Below are 18,066 nucleotides of genomic sequence, written 5' to 3'. Positions count from 1 at the left end.
TGTTGGAGTCGCAAAACACATTCACATATAACATATAATATCACGATGGATGAGTCCTATAATTCATAATTATCCTTTGGTCTCTACTTTTTAGAATAAGCGTACGCTAACTAATAGTGATTTGTTGAGAAGAATAAGTATATAGAAAATGATTTAAACTTGTTTTAAAGGCAGCTCTGGTAGCTAATGCATGCCATAACATATTCTTAATTGCAACCAAAAAATTTAATGCAGTGGACTTAATCATGAGAGAGAGAAAGTAGATTGTCTACTATAATTTTTTTTTTTTAATTTAATCATAAGCAATTAATTATATTACAAGTTTCTCAATAATTTTAATTTTTTTTTTCAAAATTTATATTATAAGTTTTAATTTTATCTGTAATTAATTTTTTTTTTTAAAGTCGTGTTAATATTAAAATTCGAAAATGAAATAAAAAAATATATGTATATTTATTTTCGAGCATGACCAAAAAATAGCAGGAATAGTAATATTAGAGTTTCTCAAGATATTTTTTGGGTACTTATTTATCGTCTTTTCCACGTTAATAAGAAGAAAAAAATCAATATATATATAAAAAACACAATAAAACAAAATTTAAAATTTAAAATTTGTAGAGAAGAAATTAAAAGAAGACAATAATTATAGGGGCAAAATGGTAACTTTAGGAAATTAAAAAAAAAAAAAAAAACTAATTTTAATATAAAAAGATTAACTAATTGGGAGTTTTAAATATTCTCACCCGTTGAACACAAACCGTTAAGCCATCTTGTTCGCGGAAGGCTCGGAACTTGTTTCGCTCCCATTTTCTCCAACAAAATTTGACGAACACATAAAACTGAAAGTTGGAAGATCCTTGCAGAGAAGAAAAACCACTCGACCCACCACAAAAAAGGGGAAAAAAGAAAGCAATAATCTCCCTCTTTCTATTTTCTTCAATTTTTTCAATGATCCTTCACCCAGAATCAACCATCCCCTTCTCCTAATCTCTATTTCGACCCTTTTTTTCAATACCATTTCTATCCCACGCCCATTTTGGTTCTGGAAATTTTGGATCGTTAGGAGTAGCTTAGGATTTGATTTGATTTGATTTTGTGTTTTTGTTTCTGTGGATTCTTTACGGGTTAGTAATGGCGACAGAGCAAGTTTTTCCGTTTTCTGTTGCTTCTGTGATTGAGGAAGTTCTTCAACAGCATGGAGTTCGTACTCGTAACATCGATTTGGCTTCGAAGAAAACTGAAGAAGACTGTATGTTCTTGGTTTTCTTCTTTTCTGGGATTTGCATTTTCACAATCGATTCATTGTTTTCTTTTTCTTTTCCATATGATATGTATATCTCTGGTGTTGGAATGATTTGATTTCCTGTTTTTTGTTTCTGGATTTTGAAAAACCTAACCGAAGTACTTGCCTGATACCCATTTCCTGTTTCTCGCATCACTTTTCATTTGAAAACGAAACTGAGTGTTCATCATATTACTTTGAAGCCTTGAGAAGGTATGAAGCGGCTGGGTGGCTAAGGAAAACTGTTGGAGTTGTTGGTGGAAAAGACTTACCAGCATGTCCTTCTGAAGAGGAATTTAGGCTTGGATTAAGAAGCGGAATTATTCTTTGCAATGTTCTCAATAAGGTCCAACGTGGGGCAGTACCAAAGGTATATATATATATATACTTCATCTATTTCTCCATCTTAGTTTTTGGTTTCAATTCCTGTTCTTGAGTAGGTTGTTGAAGGCCGATGTGATTCTGTAATCATCCCTGATGGGGCACCCTTATCTGCCTATCAACACTTCGAAAACGTGAGAAATTTTCTTGCAGCCATACAAGAAATGGGGTTGCCAACTTTTGAAGCCTCTGATCTAGAACATGTAAGTTTGGTAGAGTTCTTGGTCCTTTTTTATGGTAACTTGATGAACCATATTCATGTATTTCTTGTATGGGGATGGGTATGTCAGGGAGGGAAATCTACGAGGGTTGTGAACTCTGTTCTGGCACTCAAATCGTATAGCACCTGGAAACAAGCAGGCGGAACTGGGGTGTGGAAATATGTTGGAACAGCTAAATCACCAACATCCAGGAAAAATGTGGTGACAAAAAATAATTCAGAACCATCTACCACTTCTTTAACAAAAACCTCATCACCTGCTGATAGTTTTTCTCTTGAATCCTCTTCAAGTGATGATCCTAGCAATGAAGCAGTTAGTGAGCTTTTCATCCTTCTTTTTGTTTACTTTTTATTATGTTGTTGTTTTCTGCTACAATCCGTTTAATAAACAATTTGGAGTGCAGGAATCCTCTCGTCCTTTACATATGCTACTTTGCCAACTTCTTTCTAATAAACAGATTGACGAAATCCCAAGTGTAAGTGTTAGCTTTTAATTCTTAGAACTATGAAGATGGTGAGCTGAGTTTTCTCTTCTTTTTTTTCTTATGGAATTTATAGATTGTGGAATGTATGTTTGGTAAAGTCATGGAGGAGTTTGAGCAACGATTACTCGCTCATAACAATATGGTATACTCTCTGTTTCCCGCACTGTTTTGTAGTAGCAATCTATATTTAATTTAAAATACATCATTTTCCCTTCACCTCAACTAGTTGAGCTGTACTGGTTAGGAATTACGACTCTCCGCAATGGTATGATATTGTCCACTTTAAGCAAAGCTCTCACACCAATGGAGATGTATTCCTTACTTATAAACCCATGATCATTCCCTACATTAGACAATGTGGGACTCCCTCCCAACAATCCTCAACAATCCTCCCTTCGAACAAAGTACACTATAAAGCCTCTCCTGAGGTCTATGTAGCCCTCGAACAGCCTCCCCCCTTAATCAAGGCTCGACTCCTTTCTTTAGAGCCCTCGAACGAAGTACACTCTTTGTTCGACACATGAGTCACTTTTGACTACATCTTTGAGACTAGTAATTTCTTCGTTCGACACTTGAGGATTCTATTGACACGGCTAAATTAAGAGCATGACTCTGATACCATGTTAAGAATCACAAGTCTCCACAGTGGTATGATATTGTCTACTTTGAGCATAAGCTTTCGTGGCTTTGTTTTGGGCTTCCCCAAAAAGCCTCATACCAATAGAGATGCATTCCTTACTTATAAACTCATGATCATTCCCTAAATTAGCCATTGTGGGACTCTCTCCCAACAATCCTCAACAATCCTCCCCTTGAACAAAGTACACTATAGAGCCTCCCTTGAGGCCTAATACAATCACTACATCTTCATATTTATTCTGTGCTTATGGCATTTCATTTTGCCCAGATGAAGGCAAGTCCTGAAGATGTGGCAGAATCCGTAACTAATAAATCTCCTCCACATACCACTTCTGCTGATGAAACAGTAAGCTGTGAATTTATATATCTTATGAAAATTTATAAACAATTTCTTGTTAATATAGTTTCTGTTTTTGAGAGATTAAGATGGAAGAGGAAACGAGTGGTGCTCCTGAAGAAATTAGTAGTCCAGAAGCAACAAGTTGTTGTGAAGAAATAAATAGTCCAAAAGAGTGTCATGAAGCAACAAGTTGTTGTGAAGAAATAAATAGTCCAAAAGAGTGTCACGAAGCAACAAGTTGTTGTGAAGATATAAATAGTCCAAAAGAGTGTTTTCCTGAAGAAAGTTTTTCTAAAGAGGACTGTGATTGTTTTGATCAACGCAATGAGGAATTAGAACACCAGCTTTTGAGAAGACAGATGCTGCTAGAACAGCAACAGAAGAACATACAGGTAGCTGTTGATGTTAGTTAATTACTGTTCTGGAATATATGATTTTGAACTTAGTTTTCTTCTGTAGATGTTGAAGTGTACGCTTGATGAAACCAAAGCAGGAATGCAGATTTTGCAAATGAAGTACCAAGAGGAATTCAATAATCTTGGTATAAATTCTTTTACTATTCTTCTACCTTGTAACCTTTCAATTGTATTCTCAAGTTATGAATTCATTTAAATTAGGTAAGCGCATGCATACTGTGGCGTATGCTGCTTCAGAATACCGAAGAGTTCTCGAAGAAAATCGAAAACTATATAACCAAGTCCAAGACCTCAAAGGTAGTATCATTTGCAATGCGTCAAGTTTTTTTAGTTTTGTATTCTTAACCTCCTTAATATAACAATGATGTTCATGCATTACAATCTATCAGGAAATATCAGAGTATATTGTAGAGTTCGACCATTCCTCGGTGGGCACTCGAATCGACCCTCTACCGTTGATCGTATTGATGATGGGAGTATGAGCATTGTGTCACCGTCGAAATACAGCAAAGAGGGAAGGAAATCATTCAGTTTCAACAAAGTATTTGGGCCTTCTGCCACCCAAGGTTCAACTTTCTTTCTTTCTTTCATGGTCTTATCATATAACTTTTCAGCATAATTAACTTTCTTTCATGCAGGTGAAGTTTTTTCAGATACTCAATCTTTGATTCGATCAGTCCTAGATGGTTATAACGTCTGCATATTTGCTTACGGACAAACTGGATCAGGAAAAACGTACACCATGGTAAGAGAAAGCGCACCAATATTAAATTATGTGCTTATTTTCATGTCTTTGTGAAGAAAAAAGAACTCATTATCTCATTGGAAAAAATTCAGTCAGGACCAACAGAACTCACTGAGGAGACTTTAGGTGTAAACTACAGGGCATTGAGTGATTTATTTGTTCTTTCACAAGAAAGGAAACATACCATTTGCTATGACATATCTGTTCAGATGCTTGAGATTTACAACGACCAAATAAGGGATCTCCTTGCGACGGATTCCACTAACAGAAGATATCCTTCTCAATGCATTTGCTTTATTTTGTTTCATATGGTGAAGCTGTTGCTATAATAATGCATGTCCTTAACTGTTAATTACATTGGAAGTTCGAAACAGTTCTCAAAATGGAATTAACGTACCAGAGGCATCCCTTATACCCGTATCATCGACATCAGATGTCCTAAATTTGATGAATATTGGCCAAAATAATCGTGCAGTGTGCTCTACTGCCATGAACGATCGAAGCAGTCGATCTCATAGGTACATTTTCGTAATGTATGAAGATTTATATGTTGTAAGAGTTTCCTAATGTGCATGAATTATTAATGCAACAATTGCAGCTGCTTAACTGTTCATGTTCAAGGAAGAGATTTGACATCTGGGGCAATTCTTCGTGGGTGTATGCATCTTGTTGACTTGGCAGGAAGTGAAAGGGTTGACAAGTCCGAGGTAATAGGAGATAGATTGAAAGAGGCACAACATATCAACAAATCTCTTTCTGCCTTGGGAGATGTTATTTCCTCTCTTGCTCAAAAGAATGCACATGTTCCCTATAGGAACAGTAAACTCACCCAGTTGCTCCAAGATTCACTTGGTATGTTATTTCCTCTGTTGAGTGTGTCTCCTCTCCCTATATAATAATAATACTTCCATAACTTGGACTGGACACTCATGTTTGGCTAACCATAACTTCTCAGGGGGTCAAGCAAAGACACTCATGTTTGTTCATATAAGTCCAGAGCCTGAAGCTCTTGGAGAAACATTGAGTACTTTAAAGTTTGCTGAAAGGGTTTCAACTGTTGAGCTCGGTGCTGCTCGGGTTAACAAAGACGCCGAGTCGAAAGAGCTCAAGGAACAGGTCTTCTACTTTTTATTTGAATGAAACACCCTTTATATGCTTCTTATTATTGTGTCTTGTTTTATTTGTGATTCCCCAGATAGCTAACCTAAAAGCGGCCTTATCGAAGAAGGAGAGTGAAATTGAGCAATATTCTCGATCAAGCTCTCCTGAAAAAAATAGGATGAAAACTTTCCTGTCATCCCCTTCACTTCCTAGCTGGAAAAGTGTTGTGGAGATGTCCGTTAATAGAACCAACTCAATGGAAGATGTTCGTAATGGAGCAGAGGTATTGAAAATCAGTATGATTGGATATATTAGTGAAAATCTTGATTTGTATTTGGTTATTTGGTTACTACAACAGGCTCAAAACAAATTGAATAACTCAAAGCTGAAAAGAAGAAGCTTAGATCCCCGAGACATGTTAAGATCATCTCCATGGCCACCCTTGAGCGCAGCACTTGTTAATCCGAAGCATGACAAGAAAGAATCTGTTTCAAGCAATTGGGATGAAACCCTTGCAGGAAACGAATTTTCTGTGACATTTGAACCGAATTTTCTTGTAGATCCTCCTCCAAAGGCGTTGTACCCTGAAAACCTGTTCAACAATTCTGATGCGCAGAGGAACCAGTATGAGGTGGGCAGCACTGATGATTCTGATGACCATGACGCTGCAAATAGCGAGACATCAGAGCCAGAAGTACTTTGGCAGTCCAGCCTTCCACTTCCAAAAGCTTCAAGCATTCCAGGTTTGGGATCAAAGCCAAAGAAAACAGCTAATAATCCTAAGCAGCAAGCCAGCAAGCCAGAAGTTAGGTACTTTTTTTTAAACTAATTATAAAGATTAGGAAATGAGTTTGAGATTGATATATATTTGAATGTGTGTGTATGTATGTATGTATGAATGTAGGAGCTCCATTCCATCATTAATTCCTCCATCATCAAGGAAATCGCAGACGGGAGCTTCCCAACCGATGGGTGCCAAGGTGGTGGGGAAACAGGCAGTTCCATTTGATGGGAAGAAGAAGGGTGGCTATGGCTATACTAAATGATGATGGAGCGTGTGTGTGTGTTCATCCATTGATTCTTCCTCATTTTTGTTTTCCCTTTTTATATCTATTTATTGTTGTGTATACATACATACATATAGAGAGAGAGAGAGAAAGAGAGAGAGAGAGTTTCTGTTTTGAGTTTGCAATAGTTCAAGTTGCCTTGAGTTTCTGTATTGAATCTTCAAATGCATGGTGAAATGGGGTCCTCTAATTTGTTTATGTATTGGTCCATTCTATTTAAAAGGCACTAATACTTTGACTTAAGTCAAATTTTCGTAAATGTGGGAGTGCGAGAATTTGAGCCTTGGCCTCAAGGAGAGAATGAGTATATACACCTTTCACTAATAAGTTAGATGTTCGAATTTATATGAGTTTACCCTTTGCATGTGCACAATCTCTGCTCGTGATGCTACTTTCATCCATATATGGGCGTCTTGCGTTTACTTGTTTACTTGAAAAATGGTGTGGCACACAACCTGAGTATTCTTCGGAATACTCAGGGGCGTGCTAAATACAATCACATGCAAATATTCTCTAGGGACCTATCTCTATCTCATCTCATACAAGGGGCTACTATGTATGTGTAGTACTTCTACACGATCCACACGTGCGAGTGTGAGTCCCCAGGCGACTCGCACACCCCCTTGACCCTCTTTGGTCAAGCTAGCTGTCGGTAACGATGTCTGGAGGTCAATGGAACACCTAGTGTCATGCTCCCCATGATCACCCTCATCATCAATCTATGCGCGTCTGCACTCATCCTCTCAAGGGAAGTATCCCTATGTTTATGTACACACAACATGTATTAGGTTTCTCTCATTCTCATCTTAACATCTATTATAGCACAACCCTAGTCTCAACTCTCTATTATGTTTAGTAACACATGCTCGTTAGATATTTATATTAATATCATTTTCATGCTCATAGGGCTGTGTTCCTAGGTTGATCTATCGACATGATGCAATATGGCATTCATCATCATACAACATGCTTAATATGGAAAATTTCATCATATTAAGGTAAACGTCATGCAAAATATCATAATCATCATATTGTCATTAAATGCATCAAGCATGTTAAGTAGGTCATACATCATAATGTAACTCACGTACGTTATCATGCATCATAACTCATACATCATACCTCATACATCATCATATAACTAGCGCACGACATCATACAATTCAACTCATACATCATAAATCATAAATAACGCATACGTCATCGTATGTCATCATAATCAAGCCTACATCACACCGAGCCTTAGCCAAAATTCTCCCTAATAATTAACATAAGCTCTCGTTCCTCGAGAACTGCTCCAAATGTTGTCGGGGTACGTTTCCTATCATACCGTTCGTCACCTTTTATTAGTATTTTACAATTGATATTAGTCCAACTAATGTAAAATATAGCTCTAAAACCACCTCAATTACCTTAATGAGGGCAAAAAACGGGTACGGGAGGATCGGAAAACCTGGACAAAATTAGAAAATCGAGCTGAAATCAGCCGAGGAGCCGCCGGAAGCCGAACCATGCCACGAAGCCAAGGGGCTGTTTTTGTTGCAAGTCCGACCCGAATCGGACGGATTCTTTCTTCCTTACCCGACTCACTATGATTTTTCGGCTGCATTTTCTCTCTCCTATTCCTCTGTTGGCATCTCCTCCTCTCTCCCACGAAGTTTCGTGGTTGTTGGACGTCCCTGGAGGTAGATCGAGGATTCTCAAAAATCTGATTTCTGGATTCCTTCTCTGACGGCGATGACGACAACGACGTGGCGTGACTCACTGTGGGTGGATATATTAAGGTCGGTGGTCACTTTTGCGGTGTGGGTTGGTTGATTTAGGCGTCAGGACTGAGGTTCGAGGTCGCCAGATCTGTGGGTTTCGCTCGCCGAAAACCTTTAGTGTTTTCTCTCTCTCGATATTTTGTTATTTTGTTCTCCTTTTCAAGTTTTCGAGGTGTCTGAATGTTGGCTGAAGGAGGGGTTGCTGGTGATGGTTTGGCGTGAAGTGAGGGTCGTGGAGCAGATTCCGCTCGGGTAACAGAAATTCCAGCGACTGGTTTTTTTTTTTTTTTTTTTTAATCCAATCCTTACACTTAGACACTCTTAGACATTCTTTATCGATAAAGTAGGTAATGTAATTATGTCATAAGAAAATGTCAAAACTATCCGCGGATGAATCTAAATTTTAAATTTTGATCTAAATGATAAGCATGAAAATATACTAATATTTTTGTTATAAATTGTTTTCGAATCCTAAGTTTGGTTTATATTAAATTTGAGTACGTTTTAAAAAAATTCCTTTTGACCATTAAATTTTGACATTGGCTTCTCCCATCAAATCAAAAAATGAAATATGAGATTAGAAAAGGTACATTTTCTTCCCTTAGACCAAAAAAAAAAAAAAAAAATGGAGTACTAACATAGAAAAATATGGAGTAATACACCTTGTGGAATGCAACATTTTTTTAGGAAGTTGCAAACATAATGGCTAAAAATGAAACTTCGCAACACAAATGAGAATGATATTATGCAAGCCTTTCCCTTTGGTGGCATCCAGCGATGCATAGATGACTAAAAATGAAACTTTGAAACACAAATGAGAATGATATTACGCAAGCATTTCCCTTTCGTGGCATCCAGTGACGTGTATTCGAACTCGTCTGGTGGGTTCATGTGCACGTGTATGAGTCGTGTGTGGAGAAGTATCAATGTAACGACCCTAAACTTCTATTTACCTAGAGTCGCTACCGTCATTATCATTTATACTCATGCGGAATTAAACATTTAAACTTCGTCGTAAAACATGAACTTCATCTTAAAACATTGACATAGACTTATTATTGGGATATGGAGCATGATGCTTAGATTTGGTAGAGATATATTTGGAAGATATCTTGGATATTTGATAAAGATTTGATAGAGATATATTTGGTAGATTATAGTTTAAATCTTTGAAAACTATATTTAGTAAATTGAAACCATATATATACCCCATTAGTCATGACTTACAAAATTTATTTTTTCTTCCTTCTCTATATTCTCTCTTATTACATACTGTCAGCAATAAAACCTTTAGTCAATATTCCTCCTTGAATTTTCTCTCTCGTTCTTTGTGTTCATCTTGATCGAGTGTGTGCGATGTTGAGCGATCCTAACAACTGGTATCAGAGCGAGGCGAAATTCACCATGATATGTGAAGATGAAAATTTCAAAGATTGGAATTGAAAAGTTTGATGGATCCGATTTCAGTTTTTTGAATATGTAGATTGAAGATTATTTGTACTAGAAAGATCTTCACGAACCCCTATTGGGGTGAAGTCGGAGACCATGACCAAAGAGCAGTGGAAGCTTAAGGATTGTCAAGCTTTAGGGTTGATCCGATTGTCGCTGTGAAAAAACGTGGCGTTCAATATTATCAAAGAGAAGACAACGTCGGTCTGTTGAAGGTGCTTTCGAATATGTACGAGAAATTGTTGGCTATGAACAAGGTGTATTTGATGCGAAGGCTGTTCAATCTACAAATGTCTGAAGGTGAATTTGTTTCTGGTCATATAAATGAATTCAACATGATTGTAAGTCAAATGAGTTCGGTGGAAATTAATTTCGATGATGAAATTAAAGCATTGATTTTGATGTCATCTTTACTCGAGTCATGGGATACTATTGTTGCCATAATCAACAATTCACGAGGATCTGATAAACTGAAGTTCGATAAAATTCGAGATGTAGTTCTTGACAAAAGTATTAGCAAACAGAAAATCGAAAATTCATCAAGCAATGCTCTCAGTGTTGATCGAAGGGAAAGAAGTAAATCAAAGGGCCCAAACAATGGGCGATCAACATCAAGGAACCGAGGAAAATCTCCACAAACCAAACATAAAGTGTTGGAGTTGTGGAGAAAAATGTCACTCTCGAGCAGATTGTACAAAGAGGAAGCAGAATCACAATTCAGAGAATGACGATGATTCTATAAATTCAGAAGAAGACATTAGGGGTGCTCTAATCCTCAGCGTGGATAGTCCGATTGAATCCTGAATTTTGGACTCAGGTGCATCTTTTCATTCATCTCCAAATAAAGAGTTGTTTCGAAATTTCAAGTCTGGAAATTTCGAGTAGGTGTATCTTGTCGACAACAAAGACTTGAAGATTGAAGGAAAATGGGATGTTTGTATAAAAATTATGGTAAAAAATCAGTGGACATTGAAGGATGTCAGATATATTTCTGTCTCAACAAGAACCTGATCTCTATTGGTCAGTTGGATAACACAGATTATGCAATAGAGTTTGAGAAGAGTTCGTGGAAGATTTTGAAGGGTGCTATGGTGGTAGCACGCAACACAAAATTTGGAACCTTATACACCACTGTAGGGTGTATGAACATAGTTGTTGTTGCTGAGAGTGCTTCAAATTCAAGTCTATGGCATAATAGGCTTGGACATATAAGCATCAAAGGAATGAAGATGTTGGCTGCATAAGGAGTTTTGGAAGGTCTAAAATCTATTGATATGAGTCCTTGTGAGAACTGCGTTATGAGCAAACAGAAACGAGTTAGCTTCAAAAAGATTGCCAGAGAATTGAAGAAAGGTTTCGGGACAACGAAGCAAGTGAGAGTTGAGGTTGAGTTGCTGAAAGATTCACCTAGTGATGTTGTAGCAGATACTCAAGAAACTTTTGAGACTGTTGCTGAGGAACCAGAGGTGAAGCGAGTGGAAGTTGAGGTTGAGTTGCAGAAAAATTCCTAGGGTGATGTTGTTGCAGATACTCAAAAAACTTTTGAGACTATTGTTAACACCTGAGCCGGTGTTGAAAAGTTCATCCAGAGCTATCAGAGTACCAGATAGATATGTACCTTCTTTACACTACCAGATGCTGACTGATTGAAGGGGAATGAGAGCCCCTTGATGAGGCCCTACAACGTGGCAATAGCTGAAACTGGAAAGAAGATGATATGGATGACAAACTATCTAGAAGAATTAGACATGAAGCAACGCGAAAAGATTCTTTAGATAGATAGAGTGTCATGCAATTAGTGAGGAACCCGGTTTATCATTCAAAGACAAAACACAGAAGGCGATACAATTTCACTCGGATGTTAGTGGAAGATGGTGATGTGTTTGGATAAGATAGAGGGTGCTAGGAATCTAGCAAACATTTTGTGTTGATGTTGGAACATTGAGGTTGTGCAAAGGCTCAAGTGGTATGGTACAGATTGAGAATGAAATTATTGATTGACCAGATCAATCTCCAATTGTGAGATTGTTGAGGTTGATTGAATCAGTCTCAAGTGGGAGATTGTTGGGATATGGAGCCTGATGCATAGATCTGATACAGATATATTTGGAAGATAGTTAGTAGATAGACATATATATGTATATTAGATATTTGGTAAAGATTTGATAGAGATATATTTGGTAGATTATATCTGGTTTAAATCTTTGAAAGCTATATTTAGTAAATTGAAACCATATATATACCCTAAGTGATTACAAGATGATGTACTTTTCTTTCTTCTCTTCTTTGTATTCTCTCGTATATACCTGAAGTCATCAGTAAAATCTTTAGCCAATATATTCTCCTTGAATTTTCTCTCTCATGTTCTTTGTGTTCATCTTGATCGACTGTGTGCGTTGTTGAGCGATCCTAACACTTATGTGTTCTAAAAAATATTTTAAATGACACAACGAAAAATTAAATAAAATAAATAACGTTAAATTAAAAGACTCTATTCTAAACCTAAGTCTAAGAAAACAAGTACAACTACTCTATACATTTGTCATGGTCTCGAATTGTGATATCGTTACACTAAGCAATATGTTGGTGTTGGTCTTCATACGCTCATTATCATTCTTCATACATTCATGATTATTAGCTTCAACTAGGATTGCGTCATTAGAAAAATAAATCATCGTCATAATGCATCATAATCACAGCATACACATCCATACTCATCATCATAAATGGGGAAGTATCCCAATGTACATGCACATCATCTTGATATGGAATAACATCATGCTAACCCTTTGTTTGCTTTCTCTTTCATCGTCGTCTCCGTTATCAATTAGTCTCCCAACAATCTCGTTACCATCTTCCCCATTCATTCTTTTACAAGCCTGCTCACATAGAGTTGCACTAGAAATCAATTCATCCTCTTGGTCGGCAAAGCTACGACACCATTCGGTAGTAATCACTCGGGTGCATCATGGTGTTCCCTGACTTGTTAGTCCTCTCTTCCATGGCGTTATCTACACTATATGACGCTATGAGTCTCGATGGGGTGATTTTTTGTGTCATGCTCGTAGTGAGGTAACTCAACAGTCTTTTCTTCTTCTACCTCGTTTTACCTCTTGTTATTTTTCTTTACTGGTGGATTCTGTGAGGTGCGGCTAAAGGTCTTTGGCGTATTCTTGGCATCGGGAGAAACGTGTAGGGTGAGTGTGTGAGAATTCCGGTGAGTCGTCGAAATTCTCGCCCCCTTTTCCGGCGACCTTTTTTTTTTTATCTTTACAACCACACATCTAACCCTATCCAAAGCTAAAAAGAGCTCAAAGTCATGCTTTGTTGTTTTAAAGGATCGGTCTGGTCATGTATGTGTGTGTTTGCATTACCAAAATGCAACAAAGGGGTTATTGACTATTTCTTAAAATACTCAAGTCATGTGTTACTCTTACATTTCAAGTAAAAGTAGAGCGCTTCTGCACGGATGACGGTGAATGTTGGAATGGACATGAAAGTTAAGATAGGACAGAAGTATTCAATGTTTTCAATTAGCAGTTGTATAGGTGGTTTTTCATTTTCGTACTCAAAGATTATGTGAAGGTTTTATTTTGACAATGTTGTTATTTCTATTTCTCAATTTAAACTAAACATGTAATTTCATGGCATCATTTATGAACTATTTAAAATGAATGTTTATGCATAAAAAGTTCATGTCATGCATATGGTAGCGACTCTATTTCATTAGGAAAATAAGGTCGTTACAGTGAGTATTAGAGGCAGGTTATAGATTCTGTAGACTATCCTACGAGGTAGGCTTAACATGTTCCATGGTTCCACCGTTGATGCTTCGTTGCCGTCATGTGTGCCTTACGAAAGACAATAAATGATATTGTTTTGTTATGTTATGATTTACCTTTCATGGAATGTGAATGGTAATTGTGTTGGGATTTATGTCATAAAGTCTCCTAATTAATTGATTATTTTTTAACCATAATTTTTATTATTTTATTTGTAATTTAATTGTTATCCATGGTATGAAAATTCAAGGTTATTAATGTAATCTTGAACGGTACGTGGTTGACATACAAGAGGATGGTATTCAAGTAATAATCTAAAAAGTTTATAGTATATAGATAAGATTGAGTGTTTTATCTTGGTAACATTATTGATACGACCCACTCTGTGATCGTTGCAAATAATTTGATCCAAATCGTTCATGTAGAGACATGTAAGTAAGTGTATCCTATATAATGAGTTTATATAAAGACTAGACCAAGAAATATTTAATGACTCTTTATAAATTCGTTAATTAAGAAGATTAATATTTACATGATGATCATATGCGACTCAATTTTAATCTTGAGTGAGTACGAACTCCTGCTTGTGAGGACTTGTCATTTAATTTGCATGGGTGAGAATGACTCTTTCAGCCAATTCAATATGCCTAACATTTTGGGGACTTGACCAAATAAGGAGTTAGGAACGTAATATCATGAGATGAAATTCACCCATTTTCACCTAATGAAAGTGTTAGGATATGGAGCCTGATGACTATTTATATTAAAATGAAGATCGGGAAGAGATATATATGATAGATATTTCTAAAGATGTGGTAGAAATATATTATGTAGATTATATTTCGTAGGTGGTTAAATCAATTAAAGGTATATTTAGTAAACTGAAACCATATATATACGTCAGTATTTTCAAAATGTAATTTCTTCATGTATTCTTTCTCTTAGCATACATACTTGAAGTCATTCATAAATTCTTTACCCAATATTCCTTTTTGCATTTTCCGTCAATTGTTCTTTGTGTACATCTTGATCGAGTGTGTGCATGTTGTGCGATCCTAACAACTAGTATGAGAGTTAGGCGAAATTCACCCTGATATGTAAGGATGAAATTTCATAGATTGGAATTGAGAAGTTTAATGGATCCAATTTCAATTTCTGGAAGATGCAGATTGAAGATTATATGTACCAGAAAGATCTTCACAAACCACTGGTGGGGAAGATGTCACGGTCATGCTTGCCTAGGGCATGTTGTTCGTGGCCGCATGCCCATGTCACGTCGAACCCTTTATGTTATTCTATGTTGTATTGTTTTACTATTATATTTTCAGTTTGTATGATGGTTCGACGAAATCATGTCTAGGCCTGCTAGACTTGAATCACCCCAAAATGCACTATAGGGGGTGTGACTAGTTGTCAACTCCTCCCTCTAATTTTGTATGACCATTAAGTGAAATCACGTCTATCCCTGCCAGACCTGAATCGCCTCAAAATGTATTATAGGGGGATGCAACTAGTTGTCAAATTCTTCCTACCTGAAAAGTTATATATTGTTTAAGTCGTTGTTGTTGTCTTTGCTTGCATGCTATATAACACCGTTTTCAATCTCTCACTCAACCTTGCTTTTAAACTCTCTTTCAAAATCTCTCTGCCACCGTTTTCTAAAACCTTCTTCTCAAATCGGGGCTAGAGGTTTGAGCACAGTTGCTTGGTCATAGGCGACGCGAATACAAATTATCTTAACTCACTTGCTCCTGAGAAGTGAGTGTCACACTATCGCAAAGTCCACTGCCAAGAAAAGTACGATTATGACACTAGACACTCACACCCCCTATGAAGCATGGTTCGTTAAGACACCTCACTTCGAGTATCTAAGAGTCTATTGTTATACAACACATGTTCACATTGCAAAGCCATATATCAAAAAGCTTGATGGCAGAAGTCAAAAGATAGTGTACATTGTCGTAGAGGATGGGACCAAGGAGATGCGTCAACACTGCACAGGGACACGTCACAAGAAGAGACATGTAATCTGTTGCACTAAGGAGATGCACTATGCATCATGCAACCAGTAGTAATCTATACTTGATTTGTTGCCTAACCGTGAACCACGCCTGCACCGAACGACCCAAACCAAACTGCTCAATACACGTATCAGTAGAGGGAAAATATAACGTATTCGCGTGCTATGGGATTCGATCACGCACGTTCTTGCTGAGGCGACCATTCACTTGACGACATGTGGCGGTTTTGAGGCTGAATTCCTCACAGGTGAGTGACAATCGCGTGTGGGGCCGTGCGTAGAAGCTTCTCTTCGCGCGTGTGGACGCATGAGTGGCATGTGCAAGGTAATTTTTTGATCGTTCAACCTTTGTTTGATTTTTTTTTATCCTCGTTTCGATATTGTCCCTAATTTAGCTTGATTCAAGACCTACAAGTGAAATTTTAAGAAGTTTGGAACTCCCAACACGCAGAAAAACTAGCTCGGAAGGCACATGTCATCCATGTAAGTATCCACCATAGACTTTAGGCAACAAGGGAGAATTAGGAAGTGCTAGCATGCAAGCATTCCTTACTTTAAGTGGTTAGACAATGCATTTCAAAGACTTTAGAAGGGCATTTTTTGGATGAGTATGAATTATATGTATGTTATGGTAAAATTACCATTATGCCCATATATTGAGATTTTCGAGAAACACGTTGTGTTATGTATTATGCTTAGTTAGAAAGAGAATATGCATGACTAAAATACGAGTTGGACAATATGGATGAGTACGTTATGCATGATGTAAGAAATCACCAAAAATGTTTGTATGATTAGATTTGTGATGAATGATGTTTTATATACTTTTCACTATGTTAGAAAGGAGAATGGGTTACTGTGATCTATGCTCTGGGTGATTGAGGGATATTATCTCCCCGTTGAACTTGTTTGTTTGTATGTATGTATGATACAATATGTGTCACCTCCAGGGGTTTGAATGTGTGTTCTCCCTTTAGAATGTGTTTATCTACATAGAGCTAGGGTGTTAGAGTTCGGTTGGTTAGACGATGACCTAGGTCGGGCACCTCTAGTAGACTAAGCACCTTAGGATCGTGAGCGGCGGTCAGAAGGTCTAGACCCTAGTACTTCTAGACTAAGAGAGACTCATGAAGTCATAATCGAGCACTAGAGTAGGAAGAATTGACAACTAGTCACATCCCCCTATGGTATATTTTAAAAAAAAATTAGCCCTGGCGGGCATAGACATGATTTTGGTAACCAGTCGTACACTCTTGTATTGACACAATAAGAATAGTAAAAGCCTATCTCACATGAAAGCAAGTAAAATAGGTTTGGAATCGGCATGTGGCCTTAGACAAGCATGAATGGGACATTTGAATCGCGACCACGAATTGCATGCCTTGGACAAGCATGATCGTGACACTAGACACCAGGAGGAAAAGTTCCCACATACCATCATGGCGAACATAAATATCGTAAGTTGAAAGGTACACGTTTGTACTGATCATAACAGGGAAGTATCCCGATTCATATGACATACAAATCCATGAGATCCTCATAGCTTAAAATCATTGCATAAATTTATAAGGTAAATCAAACTTTCATTTGTCTATAACATAGTAAGCCTCTGAATTATGCATGCATAATTCATGTCAAATCTCTCCTACATAGCATAGCTTACATAGGAGGTTTATGCATCATAAATTATCATCATCATAATATATTTTTACAACATGGAATAACATGACATCACATAATATAGCATAACATAGTTCAACGTACCATATCATAATATAGAAAAACATAACATGACTTAGCATAATATGACATAACATAAAACAACATAGCATGACATAACATATTCATTATAATTATGATTTGCAAGGGTCACTAGGCACATGTCATCATACATAATACAATTCGTCCAACCAAGTCAACAATAGAGTTACTTACCTAACTGGCCTTGTCGAATCTATTTTGTTCGTCAAATTCTAATTCCATTAACTAACCTTAAATGCCTCAGGCAAAAAACAGTTCTAGAAAGGTAAAAAATTTAGGAAATAAGTCTAAGAAGTCCAACCCGCCCCGAATAAGCCATTTTAGAGCCGTTGAGCTGTCAAGACGAGTGCAAAGGGGTCGACTATGAACCGAGCTGACTGTGAGCCGATCCGCAATGGGAACTAGCTTGACATAGTGCTACACATGGGAAAGGGAGCTGGAGCGGGTCAAGATTACAACCGTAAAAATAAATAAATAAATAAACAAACTGATTTCTCATCTCTACACTAACCTCTCACAGCTCTTACCTAAAATGCATCAACCACTTGTTCTCAAACTTCACAATAATTCGTGCAAAAAAAAAAAAAAAAAAAAAAAAAAAAAAAAAAAAAA

The 18,066-nt window shown here is 37.1% G+C and overlaps 1 protein-coding gene and 1 long non-coding RNA gene across 3 annotated transcripts in view; one reads left to right on the top strand and one right to left on the bottom strand.

The window, feature by feature from the left end:
- Positions 1 to 760: 760 nt before the first annotated feature.
- LOC111486410 (kinesin-like protein KIN-14I) lies at positions 761 to 6,894 on the top strand. Of its 2 annotated transcripts, none has more exons than XM_023133533.1 (19): positions 761 to 1,249; positions 1,486 to 1,652; positions 1,723 to 1,866; positions 1,954 to 2,196; positions 2,288 to 2,359; positions 2,442 to 2,510; positions 3,276 to 3,353; positions 3,434 to 3,739; positions 3,807 to 3,888; positions 3,965 to 4,060; positions 4,153 to 4,329; positions 4,402 to 4,508; positions 4,601 to 4,779; positions 4,865 to 5,026; positions 5,107 to 5,360; positions 5,464 to 5,624; positions 5,704 to 5,892; positions 5,968 to 6,419; positions 6,514 to 6,894. In XM_023133533.1, the coding sequence occupies exons 1-19, from the start codon at positions 1,132 to 1,134 to the stop codon at positions 6,653 to 6,655; spliced, it is 3,198 nt and encodes a 1,065-aa protein (XP_022989301.1). In that variant the 5' UTR covers positions 761 to 1,131; the 3' UTR covers positions 6,656 to 6,894. The 2 variants fall into 2 exon arrangements, with proteins under 2 accessions (XP_022989301.1, XP_022989300.1); XM_023133532.1 differs by having other exon boundaries at positions 3,428 to 3,739.
- A 5,305-nt stretch (positions 6,895 to 12,199) lies between these two features.
- LOC111486554 overlaps positions 12,200 to 18,066 on the bottom strand; it is a 17,880-nt gene continuing 12,013 nt past the window's right edge. Inside the window, exons 2-3 of the long non-coding RNA XR_002718905.1 lie at positions 15,289 to 15,292; positions 12,200 to 12,306 (exon numbers count right to left, since the gene is read on the bottom strand). This is a non-coding gene — a long non-coding RNA (uncharacterized LOC111486554). The remainder of the gene's footprint in view (positions 12,307 to 15,288; positions 15,293 to 18,066) is intronic.

Source organism: Cucurbita maxima, unplaced genomic scaffold, assembly GCF_002738345.1.
Source record: "Cucurbita maxima cultivar Rimu unplaced genomic scaffold, Cmax_1.0 Cma_Scf00011, whole genome shotgun sequence".
NCBI lineage: Eukaryota > Viridiplantae > Streptophyta > Magnoliopsida > Cucurbitales > Cucurbitaceae > Cucurbita > Cucurbita maxima.
This window is presented reverse-complemented; position numbering and strand designations above follow the sequence as displayed.